General features: G+C 40.8%; 1 protein-coding gene across 1 annotated transcript in view; it reads left to right on the forward strand.

Annotated features, from left to right (window-relative positions):
* itfg1 (integrin alpha FG-GAP repeat containing 1) overlaps positions 1 to 13,930 on the forward strand; it is a 181,890-nt gene extending 167,960 nt beyond the window's left edge. Inside the window, exons 16-18 of the mRNA XM_049602359.1 lie at positions 2,317 to 2,399; positions 3,184 to 3,301; positions 12,697 to 13,930. Of these exons, the coding sequence (XP_049458316.1) occupies positions 2,317 to 2,399; positions 3,184 to 3,301; positions 12,697 to 12,756 (261 nt within the window). The 3' untranslated portion in view covers positions 12,757 to 13,930. The remainder of the gene's footprint in view (positions 1 to 2,316; positions 2,400 to 3,183; positions 3,302 to 12,696) is intronic.
* The last annotated feature ends 1,386 nt before the right edge of the window (positions 13,931 to 15,316 follow it).

Raw genomic sequence — 15,316 nt, forward strand, 5'->3', positions numbered from 1 at the left:
ACAGCATAAGTGAAAACACCTTTGCGGGTCAGCTGTGGGTGTGTAGGTTCTTTAATGTAACAGTGTGGGAGATAAGTATATGTCTTTAGAAACTTCTCAAACCACCTCTCCACTGTCATGACTGTGTTTTGTACAGTATAACATTAATATGACATATGAAGCAGAGAAGATGATGAGAAGATGTAAGTGGGAAATAAGTCATAGGAGACAAAACCAAAGCAACAAATATTAATTGAACAGGAAGTGGCTTTTTTTTTTTGTCAAAATATGGTGAGGTACGGTACTACAACCCTGTTGCATGAGTTTGTGTTTTAGAGCTTCCTGTTCTCGTATCTTGATTTTAAATTTGGCTTTTGCCCAACTTGACACCTTCTAGCCATAGAATCTGTTGTCTTTTACTACTTATAACCTGTTTCTTCAGATCTTGTTTGAAGGTTGCTTTGCTGTTCACAATATTCTCCTGTCACACACAATCATACAGTCAACTGGATTATATTTCCCTCAATATCCTTGTTATGGCCAACGATCCAGTGAGTCATCACTGGACAGTTTGAAAAAAACGTGATAATAATCACCTTAAGTCACCTCAGAGTTTGTATGTACTTTATTGTGTGCTAACACTCAGGCAGTGGTTCCACTTTTCTCCCATGAATTCTGTCTTCAAAGCAGACCTCAGTGCTGCTGCTGCTGCTGCTGCTGCTGCTACGACGAGCTGAGTTACAGGACGAGAAAAGACGATGTATATTTTAGCAGAACAGAGACTGAGATTATGACTTGTTCTGTAGATGGCTGAACTCTCTCACACACAGCCACACAAATACTTAATCACACATGCAGATGTACACACCCAGTCATACACACGTTAGAAAAACTGTGTTGCTCCCCACAGTCGGAGTCATTTATTTCAAGGAGCAGGTTGTCTGTGTCTTAAATGCACAGCTTAAAATAGCCATGCCGCAGTAGCTAAGGAAAACCATGGGACCCTATTATTCTGCCCCAGAGGACTTAACATACATATTCTAAGTGCGTGTCTCCATGGGAATCTTGCTTATATTTTTAACATAATGTATTACCATATGTGTGCATACTAGGGCTGCTCAGTTATGCAAAAAACATAATCACAATTAGTTTGGTCAGTTTTGACATCATGATTATGTTGAACTCAATGACTTTGGAAACAAAGAAATTTAAATATTTTCTTGAACCTTAAATGTGGACCTTGAACCTAAATGAATATAAATACGATGCAAGAGGAGAGGGAGAGACCCTAAACTGTAGGCAGAAGAACCGTGGACTGTGATTACTCTAGGCAGCGTGCATGAAAATGAATTACAATATAATATACACTGATCAGCCACGACAAGAAAACCACAGAGAGATGATATGAATAACATTGATCATCTCATTAGCATGCAGTGTTTGGCTGGGAAAACCTTGGGTCCTAACATTCACATGGATGCCACCTGATACAGTCCATCCCACTCATGGCTACAGCACTCTCTGAAGGCAGTGCCTCCCCAGCAAAATAATGCACCATGCCACACCACAAAAACTGTTCAGGAATGGCCCGAGGAACATGACAAGGAGCTCAAAGTGTCAACCTGGCCTCTAAATTCCCCAGATTACAATCTGATTGTCTGTGGGACTTGCCAGTACCCCACCTCGCAACCTACAGGACTCAAAAGATCCGCTGCCAACACCCCAGTGCCAGAAACCACAAGACATCCCCCAGAGGTCCTGTGTCCATGCCTTGACAAGTCAGAGCCAACTCCAAGGATGCCTCACCGTGAATCGGAGGTACCTCTGGGGGGGCTCTTTGTCATGTACCTCCGGCCATTCCTGAGCAGTTTTTATGGTGTGGCATGGTGCATTGTCCTGCTGGGATGCCACTGCCATTGGGAAGTGCTGTTGCCATGAGGGTGTGTACTTGGTCTTCACTGATATTTGGGTGGGTGGAACACATCAAGTGGCATCCATATTGATGGACCCAAGGTTTCCCAGCCTGAAATAATCGAAATAGTCTGAATAATCACTAAATTTGTCGCAAGTCACTTTCTAGAAAAGGGTCACTAAGAGGTTCTAAAAAGTCACTTACTCTAGCGAGAATGTAGCTAAGTTGGCAACACCATGCACAAGGGGTGTGCTGGATTTACAACTTGAGACAAAATAAGAGCATTATTGGGAAACAGACTGCAGCTCAATAGTTATTTTATCTGAAATATTTTGTTTTCATTATCGTAATTGCAAATAAAATTCAATTAAACGCCCAGCCCTTGTGCATACCCAGTTAATGTTTTTTTTTCTGTGTCTTTTCAGGAAATAAGGAAGCAGGAGTGGACGGCCATCATTCCCAACTCCCAGCTCATTGTCATCCCCTTCCCCCACAATAAGCCCCGCAGGTACATAAACACTGATACTCCTCGCACTGTAAATGCCAGTTTTCCTTGTTCACAGCAGAGTAATTTGCTGTAAGCACCATTGATGCTTGTTGCTAAGGATACCATTCAACAGTTTACCCGTCATCTTGACGCCACTTAACAACATATTCAACTTACTGTTACATCAACTTAATACAGACAGTGTCTGTGTGGTTTGTCTGTACAAAACAATCTCTTATACACAGAGACACCTCACAGCATGAGCTCTCATGTTATCATGACGTTGTTCACATGTAGCTCAAACCCCAGGAGGAGCTCCAGATGGCTGTTTAACACACACACACACACACACACACGCACGCGCACGCACGCACGCACGCACGCACGCACCCTCCTCTATATAGCCACATAACACTTAGGTCCTCGCCAGGTCTTGCTAGCACAGACACACACCTACATACACACCATGAGTGAGATGGGATCTAAAAAGAAACAGGTGCCTCGGTATTCTTCTCACATACAGTCTAAGCTAACAGATTGTGAGATGATGAATTTAATATATCAAAGTGGTTGGTTTGCTGGAAATACATAAATGTTCTTGGAAACCAAAAAGAGAGCAGTGCTTCATTCTGTTCAGCTGTGATAAGAAAGTGAGAGAGATGTTCATTTATTTATTTTAACTTAATGAGGACACAATCCCTGCTAATGTGTGCCATTTGGTAATTACATTGTTTTTCTGTCAGATAAAACATAAAACAGCATATGGCAAATTCTCTCTGTTTTTTGTCTGTCTTTGTCTCTTTAGTTGGAGCGCTAAGTTGTACCTGACTCCTAGCAACAGCGTGTTGCTGACAGCCATCGCACTGATCGGAGTGTGCATCTTCATCCTCGTCATTATTGGAATCCTCCACTGGCAAGAGAAGGTCAGGACACACACACACACACACACACACACACACACACACACACACATACAATGGTGTAGTTAACGCTGGCCTCTTCCCAGTGATTTACTGCTTTAGACTGGGTGTGTGTGTGTGTGTTAGAGAGAGAGAGCAGATTGGTCACAACCAGCAGCAGATGGGTCTCACTGTCCCTGTCCTGTAGTCCTCTAGCCTCCCACTGAGACACACATACACACCCTTTTTCTCTCTCTTCCTCTTCCTCTATCTAGCTATCTCTCTCTCCCCAGGCCACAACCTGGAAGGACGTTCAGCTGTAATTGCCTGCTTCTGTCCTTTCAGCATGGCAGATCTGCTGTTCGTTATTGCCATAAATACGCTCTCCAGGGAGTTGATGCATGTTTTCATGTGTGTTTTGGGCTTTCTCCTGGTCCAGTTCTTGTGTCACTCACACACACATACACACAGTACGGTCACAGCAAAAGGTAACCAGATATAGCATGGTCAAGGACACACAGACACAAACAGTATTTAACAGTCATCCTTGCACATTTTCTTTTTTGGGGGGGATTCTTTGGATTGCTTCCTTTTTCATCTACACGCTGTGGTATTGCTGTCTGCTGGGCTGAGCGGTGCAGTAAGTTGCTGGCATCTTCTCCAAGCCATCTGCCGTGCGAGTGTGTGCGCTTATTGTGTGCTTGTATGTGTGTTTGTCTACACACAGGATGGCATGTGTGCATGGCTACACACACAGACACACTCTAATTGCCCTCTTTTTGGGATACGTGGGCGTGAGCATCAGCTTCATCTCAACCGACACTGCATTAAATAAAAAAAAAAAAAAAAAAAAAAACATGGCTGGTGCTTGAATCAAGTGTCTTCATATACCTAGCAGGCTCAGGTGGATGGAAGGACAAATGTGTGTGTTGGGGGGTGGTGAAGGCTATGCGGAGCCGTGTTAGGGTTGAGGAACAAGAGAGCGAGAGGAAGAAAGAGAAAAATGTTCATTAGAAAAACTGTTCTCACACTTGCAGCGGCTGGCAGTATACTTAACATGAAATCAAGTCCTCACGCGGGCAGAATTATGGGTTTGAAGCCACAGAAAAGCAATGTATGTGGCTTTGATCACTGTAATATGCTGAGGCTGACCGGTCAAAGTAATCAAGAAATGTCTGCCTTGTTCACTATTTCTCCAGTACAGATGTAAAGCACGAGGAGCCACTGGTTCTGGGAGTATTTTTGCCACTTTGATTACCCAGTTAAAATGATTCTTTTAGCTTTATCTTCAATGTCCTTCAAACACACACACACACACACACACACACACACACACACACACACACACACACACAGAGGAGCCAAATGGATAATTTAATGATGCTGTTGGTCTATCTTCATTACAAAATCAAAATATGTAGTTTTCCTCTTACCTGTAGTGCTGGAGTGTTGGAGATATCGGCCGCAGAGATGTCTGCCTTCTCTCAGATATAATGGAACTAGATGCTACTTGGCTTTTGGTGCTCAAAGCACAATAAAATACATTTGAACAATGTCTCTTTCCAGAAATCATGACCCAGTCACTCAAGATAACCCACAGACCTTATTGTGAGCAGTTTCATGTAGGAATTATTTTCAGAAGGAAGGGTGACCTATTTGTGGAAGAGAGACTCTGCTCATGACAGTGCAAGATGGAAACATTAACAGCATTCTCCTCGGCTGAGCTGAGCTTTGATCTTAGCTAGCTCAGTGGTGCTAGGTGAGCTGGCAGTAGATGCACGCTTCCCTCTGTGTGTTGATATGGTGGGCGGGTGTAGTCCAGTAGAAAGAAATAGTTCCTGCATGAAACTGCTCACAACAAGTTTTTTCTGTTTTTTCCCCAAATTTTTCCATTTTTCTTTTTCTTTTTCAGCTTTGAGCACTTCAGTTCGAGTACAGTCTAGTTCCGTTATATTCAAGAAAAGGCACGCATTTCTATGGCCAATATCTCCAGCAGTTGGCAACTCACACCAAAGCAATCTAGATTTATAAGTAGCTTAAAGGTAAGGGGGAAAATGTGTAGTTTTGATTTAAGAGTGAACTGTCCCTTTAAGGCTATTAATGACTTCAACTTCGTTTTCAACACTTAGGAGCCCCTGTCACCACTGCTGCTGCAGAGCAGAAGCTGGTCAGAGGCATATTTCAGAATGCTTTGCTGGTGCAATTCACACAACGAAAAAATGTGCTGCCTTTGCCGAACATACATTTATTTAACGCTGACTTTAAACGGCTGAATGTATTATCAGGTTTCTACAAAACATAATGTGTTGCTTCTGTTCCTGTTAGAAGTGCACACAACAGAATTCCATGTTGTGTTCAGATGTTTCAAACTGAAACGCTCCTTCAACTTTACAAATGACTTTGCTCTGTACATTTTAGCTACACAGGCTTTTGGCTTTTTATAAAAGAATGAGAATTCCTCATTTTCTTGTCATGATTCAACCAGGAGGGCCTCATCCCTATCCAAGTCATGGAAGTTTGCCAACTGTGAGTCAGCTCTCATTCTCTGTGCACATATATGAATGGGACTTTTATTCAATGAACCTTGAGCTTTTCGGAAAAATATCCCTCCATGTAACTCTCTACACACATCACCTCAAATGAACCTAGAAGAGGTAGAGGTCCAAACTCCAACTTTTGTTAGAAAAAAATATATATAAAGCGACCTATCCTACATAGTACATATGCATGCAATACAACCAACTGAGTTTGTTATGTGGCCATGTGGTTTAAGGGCAATCACATAAACATGTAGAGAGGCATGGGATGTATCCATGGATATTGGCGAAATCCAAGCTGCAATATCAGAGGCTGAAAAATGAAGCCAGAGTCAGATCCACCCTCTTGTCCAAATATGGTCCCTTCTGTCTCCAAAAAACCAAGATGTCAGTGACTGGAATGCCGAACTCAAGGCTTTGAAATAGGAGTCCACAAACCAATTGTTGACTTCACTGAAGCTACATCCATCATTTATACAGTCTATGGTGACATCCTACTTAATCCATCTACAGTGCATCAAAGTGCAGGGGGAGGCACACAGGCTTGTAAGGGAGGTCTTTACCCCCCCCCCCCCCCAAAAAAAATTATTAAGTGCTATCTATGTATAGGATAGAAAGAGAACCAGCAGTGAGATACATTATGGAAGCACACAAATAAAGGATTGAAAATATTCGAGAACTTATAAAATACAGTTTTAAGAACTTAACTGAGAAATCCTTATTCATGACTCCTGGGGGAAAAAAGCACTTCGGAAGTAAAAAAAAAAAAAAAACATCCAAAGTGCTTCTCTCTTTTTTTCTGAGCTGGGTTTAATGACTTTTATGCCTTAAAAACAATGATGAATTAGTTAAATCATTCCTCCTGAGCTCAGTGATCCATTCAGAATGTTTCACCTAGTCATATTTTACCAGTGGGACACTATATCTTAATAACAATGTTTTTAGTTAAGCATGTAGTGAAATTCTGATGCTCTTCTCTTTGGTACAGACTTGTGATATGCTGACACTTTATTAACCTTATTAACCAATTTCTAACCATGACTCAAAACCTTTCCATTCCTAATTTAAGCAGTCGAACAGTGGTAGTCTAAAACCATGCTGCAGCAGTTTTGTCTCCAAACAGGCCTCTAGTGTCCCTGAACTGTAGCACTTTGCTCAAACTGACAACTTTTGAAAACACAGCACATTTGATTTAATTTGAAATACCTGGCCAGCCTCAATAACCAAAAGATACGCATCAGGACCGACAGGCTAATGTGGCGTAACCCTTTGCACCATCTAGGGAATCATGATTGAGGGTGAATCCCATACAGCCGTCGCCAACATCCTCTTTCATATCTCATCCTCTCTCACCTCTTTTACAGCGAGGCATCCAGTAAGGTCAGGGCGAGCCCGCTGATTGACATTTGGCATTTCTCTGTGTTTGCGCTGCCGCCTCTGGTATTTGGTCTTCTAATAACAAAGTCAGGTGGAGGGCAGAAGCACAGGGGGCAAAGACGTGCTGTCCTGCCTAACAAGCTAACAGGGCTTTAACACAACTCTCGTGAATGTCTGTGCAATGCAATATTAGCTGAGGTAATAGGGGATATTAAACAGAGATACCCATATGAATATGAATTGGAAAGGAAAATAGATGGGGAAAAACATGTAATGAAGCAGAATGTAATCAGTGTCCTCACCTAAGATCCATCATCTTCACGCAGGACATGTAGGCCAGACTTAATTAGTTGACATCAGAGCCCAGTGAGACTACAACATACCTCTCAGTAGCTTTCCACCTGCTTTTTAGACACTGACGCACCAGTGTGTCATTAAAACCTTTAGATGGACACAAATCAATGCTCTGCTGCTTAATGATGAATCAGGCCTCAGGATGACAATTTGGTGGTATCCCCTGGATAGTCAATTAGACCAGGCTTCAACAGCAGCACAGCCCAGTGGCTCGCATATCCAAAGGAAAGAACATCACATCAATCCATCTGCTCCTTAGAAAATATATTGCCCTAAAAACGAAAAAAAAAAAAAGCACAGCATCAATCAATATGAGGCGCTGGTATCTTGGAAGATAGATGAAGGCTTTATTACAAATCAAAACTGACGGGATAAAAAATGCACTAAATGTGTTACTGCCCATCTTTTGGGGTGCAGCAAATTAGTCAACATCAGGGAAGCATTGGCTGTCTTTTAAAAGGGGACAGTCTCCTCAAAAAGTCTTTCTAATGTCCTGAGTCTGGGTTCAGTCGTTTCTATACTTAAACATGAGCTGTTCTACTGCAACATTTAGGCAAAGTGTTTAGGGAATGAAAAAAAGAATTGTTTCATTCAGATGCTTTAAAATTGATGCCCATTTTCTCCCCGTCCGTCTCCCATAACAGATCTAAATGCATTATTGACTGCACTGTCACCAGTCCAGATGATATGGGATCTTTTTTTTTTTCTTTTGTGCTCAACTACTGTCAAATGGCGATCTCTAAAACAGTATGACACGCTTCACTCCTTTAATCCTCGGCCCCATTAAACCTCATTACAGTCTACTGCCAAATGATGTCCGATCTTTTCTGAGTCATTATGGGATAAAGGAATTAAAAGTTATTGCGAGATGTAACCCTTTAAGTGATATTCTATGTAAAATCTATCTTTTGAGTATGCCACACTAACCTTCTGAAGGCTTGAAATTTAAATTACTCAAATATTTTATGTAAGGGTCCAGTGTGTAGGATTTAGGGGGATATATTGGCAGAAATATATATAATAAGTATGTTTTTATTCATTAGAGTATAGTCACCAGTATTCAATACCTTAGAATGAGCCATTTGTATCTACCCAGCAAGCATTTTTTGGTTTAAAAAACGTCTAATAGTCGTCTACATGAAGACCTGATGTCTAGGCTAAATCACAGCTGAATTTGGGCTGTCACTGAAAATTTGGTAGACGTCTAACCATAGTCAAAGTGTAGACGTCATCAATTATACGGCTATGTAGAGACCATGTCCAAAAAATGGAGATAAACATATTTTAATTACTGTTGACTCTCCATACATGATTGAATATCATACCGCACGCCATCTGCAATGGCGAAAATTACATTTAATCAATTTCAAAATTAAATCGGCTAGATTTGGGTTACATGTAGCTAGACTAAATCAGAGCTAAATATAGCCAATACGTTTAAATCACGACTATTGCTTGCTGGGTAGGGAGCAGGTCCTTATCTATGGAGATCACCATGTTGCCCCACCATATTTCTACAGTAGCCCAGAACGGACAAACCAAATACTGGCTCTAAAAAGGGGACATTTGTGTTTTCACGTCAGCCACCATAGTTAGCAGCCCCTCCATGATGAGCAGCATTGGAAAAACAGCAATGTCTTTAATATGAAACTGCTGTATTCATTGTTTTTAATGGTTTAACTCACTGGGTCCATTTGTTTTGGAGAGGAGGACACATCTGTGGATGATTTAACTCCCGGTAAAAACCACCTAAACGGCGGGATGTAAAGTTATCAGCGAAAAAAGGTGAGCACACATTAGCAAGTGGGAGGTTAGCAGCCCATGTCCGACAGGCCAAACAGCATAGGAGAAACACTGATTTGTAACATGAAACTGCTTTATTCCGTCTTTTTACTGGTTTTAATTACCTGGTCCATTTGTTTGGAGAGGAGGAAACATCTGCGGATAATTCGGCTCCCAGGAAAGCCTCCTGAACAATGAACACTGAAGACAATCTAACCAATTTCAGATGGTTAAAATCTGGAATCCTCACTGCTTGATTCCACTAAATCCCCCTAAATCTTACACATTGGACCTTTAAGTACAATTGTCAGATAGTTGTACATTTAATTTTATGCTCTGGTTTTACATCTACCTCACTTCCGAGGAAAGTTTGAAAATTATGGTTACAAGTCATTGGGCAGATTAAGATTTTACTTACAAAACATATTAACCTCTTATAGGACGTGTTGTTATAGACAAAAATAAGGATATATAGTCTGTAAAATGAGCTCCACCTGGCCCAGCAACAACATTAAAAAATAGGTTTGCAATTTTCCTTAAAACAATTTTCACGTGCCCTCAAGCCCCAGACACACCAAACCGACTTCAGAGAACTAGCAGAGACAAAGGCCCAATGCTGCAAAGACTACAGCCAGAGGTTTCCATAAACCTCATTCAAAAATGAAACCAGAAGACCGTCTCGACACTACTTAGCCAGTTAGCACATTAACATCAAAATCCAGTGTTGAAAGAACAGAGCATATTTACCATGCACAAGTGAACAATAACACAAACCATCAATAAACATTTCTGCTGAAGAGCTTAGTGGCTAAAGAAAAATAATCTTACCCCACGTAACAAATTTATTTTGATCTCACTCCTTCTTGACTTAAGCTCTTGTTTACTTTCCTCACTTCCATTTCTCTTCTCATGTGCTGAGCTTAACTTTCAATCAGAGTGATTTCATTCACTGACAGACTCAAAGAGGGGCTATAGTGCGGGACACATCGCACTGACAAGGGCAGCAGATGCTTACTTATTGCCCATCCTTGACAAACGGCCAACAGTCAGCTTGTTGTGTCAGGGCCTGTATGCAGAAAGAGTTGTTGGTCACTGCAGATGATCCTCCTGTACATACAGGTTGTGAAAAGACCCTCCGTGATTCCAGTGTAAGAGATGAAGGACAAAATACTGAGTCATCGCTCTGTGTAAAAATGAAAAGTTCAGCAAAGCTAATGTTAGTCAGTCAAATCAAGTGAAGATCTTGGTGCAAAATTTCCTCTGTGTGTTACTGTCCCTCCACTGCAGCTCAGCAAGGAAACATTAGGCGTTATCGGACCTAGAGAACCTTTTTCATAGTTTAAACAACCCCACTGTTTTTTTGTGTCCGCACCATTAGAACAAGGAGCAATCAATCAAATGGCAGAAAACTGACAGATGGACCAACCAGCTTTACTGTGTGTCACACAGAGGTGATGTTGCCATACCAACCGCTGACTGGCTTGCATCACTTCAGTGTTCCTATAAGTGGTGCAAATGCAAACAGAAAAAAAAAAAGCCTGGAAGGAATGTAATTCTCAGGGGAGCTCTCCAGTGGACAGTACCTCTCAGGGAGTACCCAGAACTGTTTAATCCAAAACGCCTATTGTCTGGGGCAACAAGAGAACATTGTACTAAAAAGACTGTAACTTTGGAAGGAGTCCACTTGGTTTGTTTTAGTCTGCAGGAGCCTCATATCAGCTACAGGTGGATTTTCAGATGCATTTTTACACAGAACAAGGACTGTAGCTGTTGTGCTCCATCACCTACTGCCTTCAGGGACAATAGGAATGATTGCAGCAACCGATATGTGACCATTCTTTCACCACTGTCCTCCATAAAGAAAATATGAGTGTGTGGACATAAAGCTATTACTGAGGCTGGCTTCTAATGCTGGCCCAAGTTTGGTCTCTTTTTACTGCTTTTTATTTATTGCATTGTATCTTGTACGATTAGTGGTGTCTTAATGACATCTTGCATGTCTGTCTGTCAGCTTGTTGTCAGCTTAGCTCACATGCAGCCATCACACCTGCCTGTGTGTCTCCATGCCTAGATGATGATAATAGACTGTTGGCTATAAATACGCTTATTGTCCCTTTTTAAACCCTTATCCTTAGAGGGCCTTTTTACGTTGACTGAAGGTGTGTGTGTGTGTGTGTGTTTGTTTGTGTTTGTGAGGTGTTTTGAGCTGGTTTATTACTGTATCCCATGTTTTCAGCAGTTTCTCCTGAGACTGTACAAGACTTGGATTTGCCAAGATGATAATAATTGAGATTGGTTTATTTTCTACCTGTGGCACTGTAACTGAACATTAAAAGGTTAACTCCCCAACCAGACATCTAATTGAACATTTGCTGCATCTGTTTAATTGCTCACATGTGATAATTAGGCTACACAGTTCACTATATTTTATTTCCTGCTCATTCCCAAAAGGCTTTTTTTCATTTTTAACCAATTAATTAGTCGTTGTTGTTGCACAAGCAAAAGGGACTTAATACACCACTAATCTACCAGTGGGTCCATTTAATTAAGCAATGTAGGCATGTGTAATAAATTAATATATGACAGCAGGTCTGGCCCTTACACAGCTGACTTTAAAACTGTTCAGTTTGGTCCTGATGGATGAAAGAAACTGCTGATCTGGCCTGAAGGGATCGCTGAATGACATATTGCTGCTTGTAAACCCAAATTTTGGCTGTTTTCTCAGCTTGAGGTTTATGAAGAATAGTGCACTCATATACACACAGATGTACACGTCTTAATTTTGACACGATTACCAGCACGGCTGGTGTTGTTTCCACCTCGTGAGCCTCTGTGTGTCATCATGGCAAAATGTGGTCCTGGTGACACCTGTTGCAGTAGGAACTACCACACTGTAGCTGACTTTAATCCTGCACTCATTCCTACTAGTAGCAACTGAAAACTAGCGAATGGGAAGTAAAGTGAACTTTACATACACGGTCCTTGATAATTAGCCTACTTTTAATGTTCCTTATTTCCAGCTGTTTGGCTGGTTTTTGTTTGACTTGTAGTGGGATTGTGAAAAAATGTAGCCCATTCATTTGTTAAAGTTTCCCCCCAAGAACTGGTAATGTCATCCAACATTAAAGGCAGAGACGTCATGTTACTGAAATGCAAGATGCTGCTTATTAAGTGTGCAACAGATCAAGCAGGTAAACTAAATTCTGAAGAGGATAGTGTTGTACCAATTAGGAGCTACTGTGTTTGATGTCCCTGTATCCATCACTGCAGGAGTCGTCGAAGGATTATATTACTGATTGTGATACATTAAGTTAAACCAAAAAACCTTTAACTCTATGTATCTCTCTCTATGTTTATTTGTCTGTTTAGAAAGCGGACGACCGAGAGAAGAGGCAGGAAGCCCACCGTTTCCATTTCGATGCCATGTGAAGAAAGAAAACTGCATCGTGGGAAAACATCCTTTCCTGTGCTCCTCCTCCTCACCCTCCTTCTTCCCCCTTCACACACACACACTTTCACTCAGTCTCATTTCAAGGGCCAATAAATGGATCCTCATTTGCCCTAAAACGTTTCTTTTTGATATTTTTCAGTCCTTCAGTCAGATGTGAAAAATTTATGTTCCTTTTCATTTATTCATTCCAGTGATAGATGTACAGGAGCTGCAACAAGGCCATGGAGACACGCAGAAATCCTAATGGAGATCACTCACAAGTTTAAAGCAGGGATTTCTTTGGAGTGGCTGTAGTCAGCTACATGATCATCTGTGGTGTTATGAGAGTATATCATTTTTGACAGAATGACACAGATTTCTGTTGAATCGCCAACAAGTTACTCCAATATCATAAACTGTTTGTTTTTACACTGGAAGGGAAGCACCTTTGACTCCGGGTGTTAAATGTGTCATTTTACTTGAAATCCATGTGTGTTACTGTCAAATGTCTTCGTCCGGCTGAATAACCTCTGTCTTTTTTATTTGACTGATAAAGTAAAGAAATTCCTTAGCTTTTATCACCTGTGAAATGAAACTGAATGGTATTCTGTGATATCAGTCTCAGTCTTGCAACTGTAGCAGGAGCTGGTGCAAAGTGAACAAAAGCGGACACATGCAACATCATGAGTCTGTGTAACATTTTTCTGTTACCAATCTCACCAAAATGATGAATTGCCTACAGGTTGGCTGAGTGCAAATTCGTCTTTTTCCCAGTTGATCGTATCACGGTGCATCATGAGAGTGCCAAAAAAGAGTTTCTATGTTGCATCCTGCAAATTTTGAATGCTACTGGCTCAGCAAAATAGTCTAATAACCTTTTAATTTTGAACCGCTGAATAATGGCACAGTTTACTCCAGCTTGTTTCTACATGTAGTTTTAATTTTTGTTTTCTTTTTAAATTAATCCGGCCAAGCTCTTTGGTGTGTTTAGGTATTTATTTCACAAAACTGAGCTTATGCCTTTCCAAGGGGTTTGCACTTTTTAACTCATGATTAACTCTGGGCGTGTGTAATTTATTTTGTTTTGTAAATTTGATTTGCAAATGAATGTTCAAGCTACTAAATGTGTTTACTTACCGAGGTTGAGAATAAAGATGTGCTTGCGAAATTCAACTCTATGTTGCTTAATTTGTGTATTATTAGTCTTCATGTCTTTTTAATGTTGCATTCTGCTTTAAGCTGCTCGTGAAATAAATAGCTGGACGTTAGGTCCCAAACCAGTTATTCACCACTTATAAGAATTCTTCCCCTGAAAATAATTTAAGGAAACATCCGCTGTTTATTTTGTTGCTGTGAAGCTAGGGGGAAATTTACACTGAAAATAATCATCTTTACATGTGCTCATTATCTGAATGTGTTGTGAGTTGAAGCAGCAGTGAAATTAAACTGCCTTTAATTTTCCTGAGGACCCCTGGAGGCCTCTTTGAGCACCCCTCTGGGCCCGGCACCCCACTTGAGGAGCCACCCTGCTAAATAATGCAAGGAGAGAATAAACCTTCCCTGCATGGCAAATGAGGGTAAGATTGTCTCAAGCTTGGTAGCCTTTAAGCAGATCACAACTGATGCAAACAGTACTGATAGTCAATATCTCTGTGTGTGTGTGTGTGTGTGTGTGTGTGTGTGTGTGTGTGTGTGTGTGTGTGTGTGTGAGACTGGGAGGGAGACAGAGAGAGAGCGCAAGGAGTAGGTGGTGCACGCTACACGCTGTGTTAAGTTTTAAAAGGAGAGCTAGAATAAAACCGGAAACAAGGTGACTTAGCCTCAAAATTAAAAGCATGGACAGAAAAGTGTTGGGATGCCCCGAAGAGTTGTCATTAATACAGTCATTACTAATATTTCAAAACCATGCAGGCAAAAAGTAATTTGTTTGGATTTTTATATTCCCTTTAACATAATCAAGCACCATGTGTTTACCTCACACATAAAGGCCTACTCTTTGTTTTCCAATGAAGAATATTCAGCTTTTACCTTTGAACATTAAACACATCTCTTTATTTGCCTCTTGACCATTTTCCCCAGCACTACCAACCAGTCATACTTAGATAATGCATCCCCTAATAATTAACCTATAGCCCTGACAAGTGTTCATAAAAAAGGGTAGTAGGCCTAGTGCATTTATTTGAGGAAAAGGCCTTGTTTTTTAGAATTACCACATTTTTTTCACAGAATCAAGAGAAAAGTTGGGTTTTTTGTTATTTAAGAGATAAGAATTTGAAATTTACGTTACGTTTTTCCTGAGTTAAGAGATTATTATAGCGTTATTTCAGAAAAAACGGCAAAAAAGAACCCATGACAACTTCTCATAATTTTGGGAAACTGGCATGTTTAGGCTATTTAAAAAAAAAAAAAAAAGCAGACCATAATTCGTGTTCTCAACGTTCAGGTACATTTTATTTATTTTTGTTAGATTTTATTTTTAGTGGCAACAAGTTCGCCAGTGGTTTTATTTTGAAAGACACGACCGGAAACCTATTTTCTTCATTGTGCCTACCTTGATGA

Source organism: Epinephelus fuscoguttatus, linkage group LG2 (genome assembly GCF_011397635.1).
Source record: "Epinephelus fuscoguttatus linkage group LG2, E.fuscoguttatus.final_Chr_v1".
In the NCBI taxonomy this organism is placed as follows: Eukaryota; Metazoa; Chordata; class Actinopteri; order Perciformes; family Serranidae; genus Epinephelus; species Epinephelus fuscoguttatus.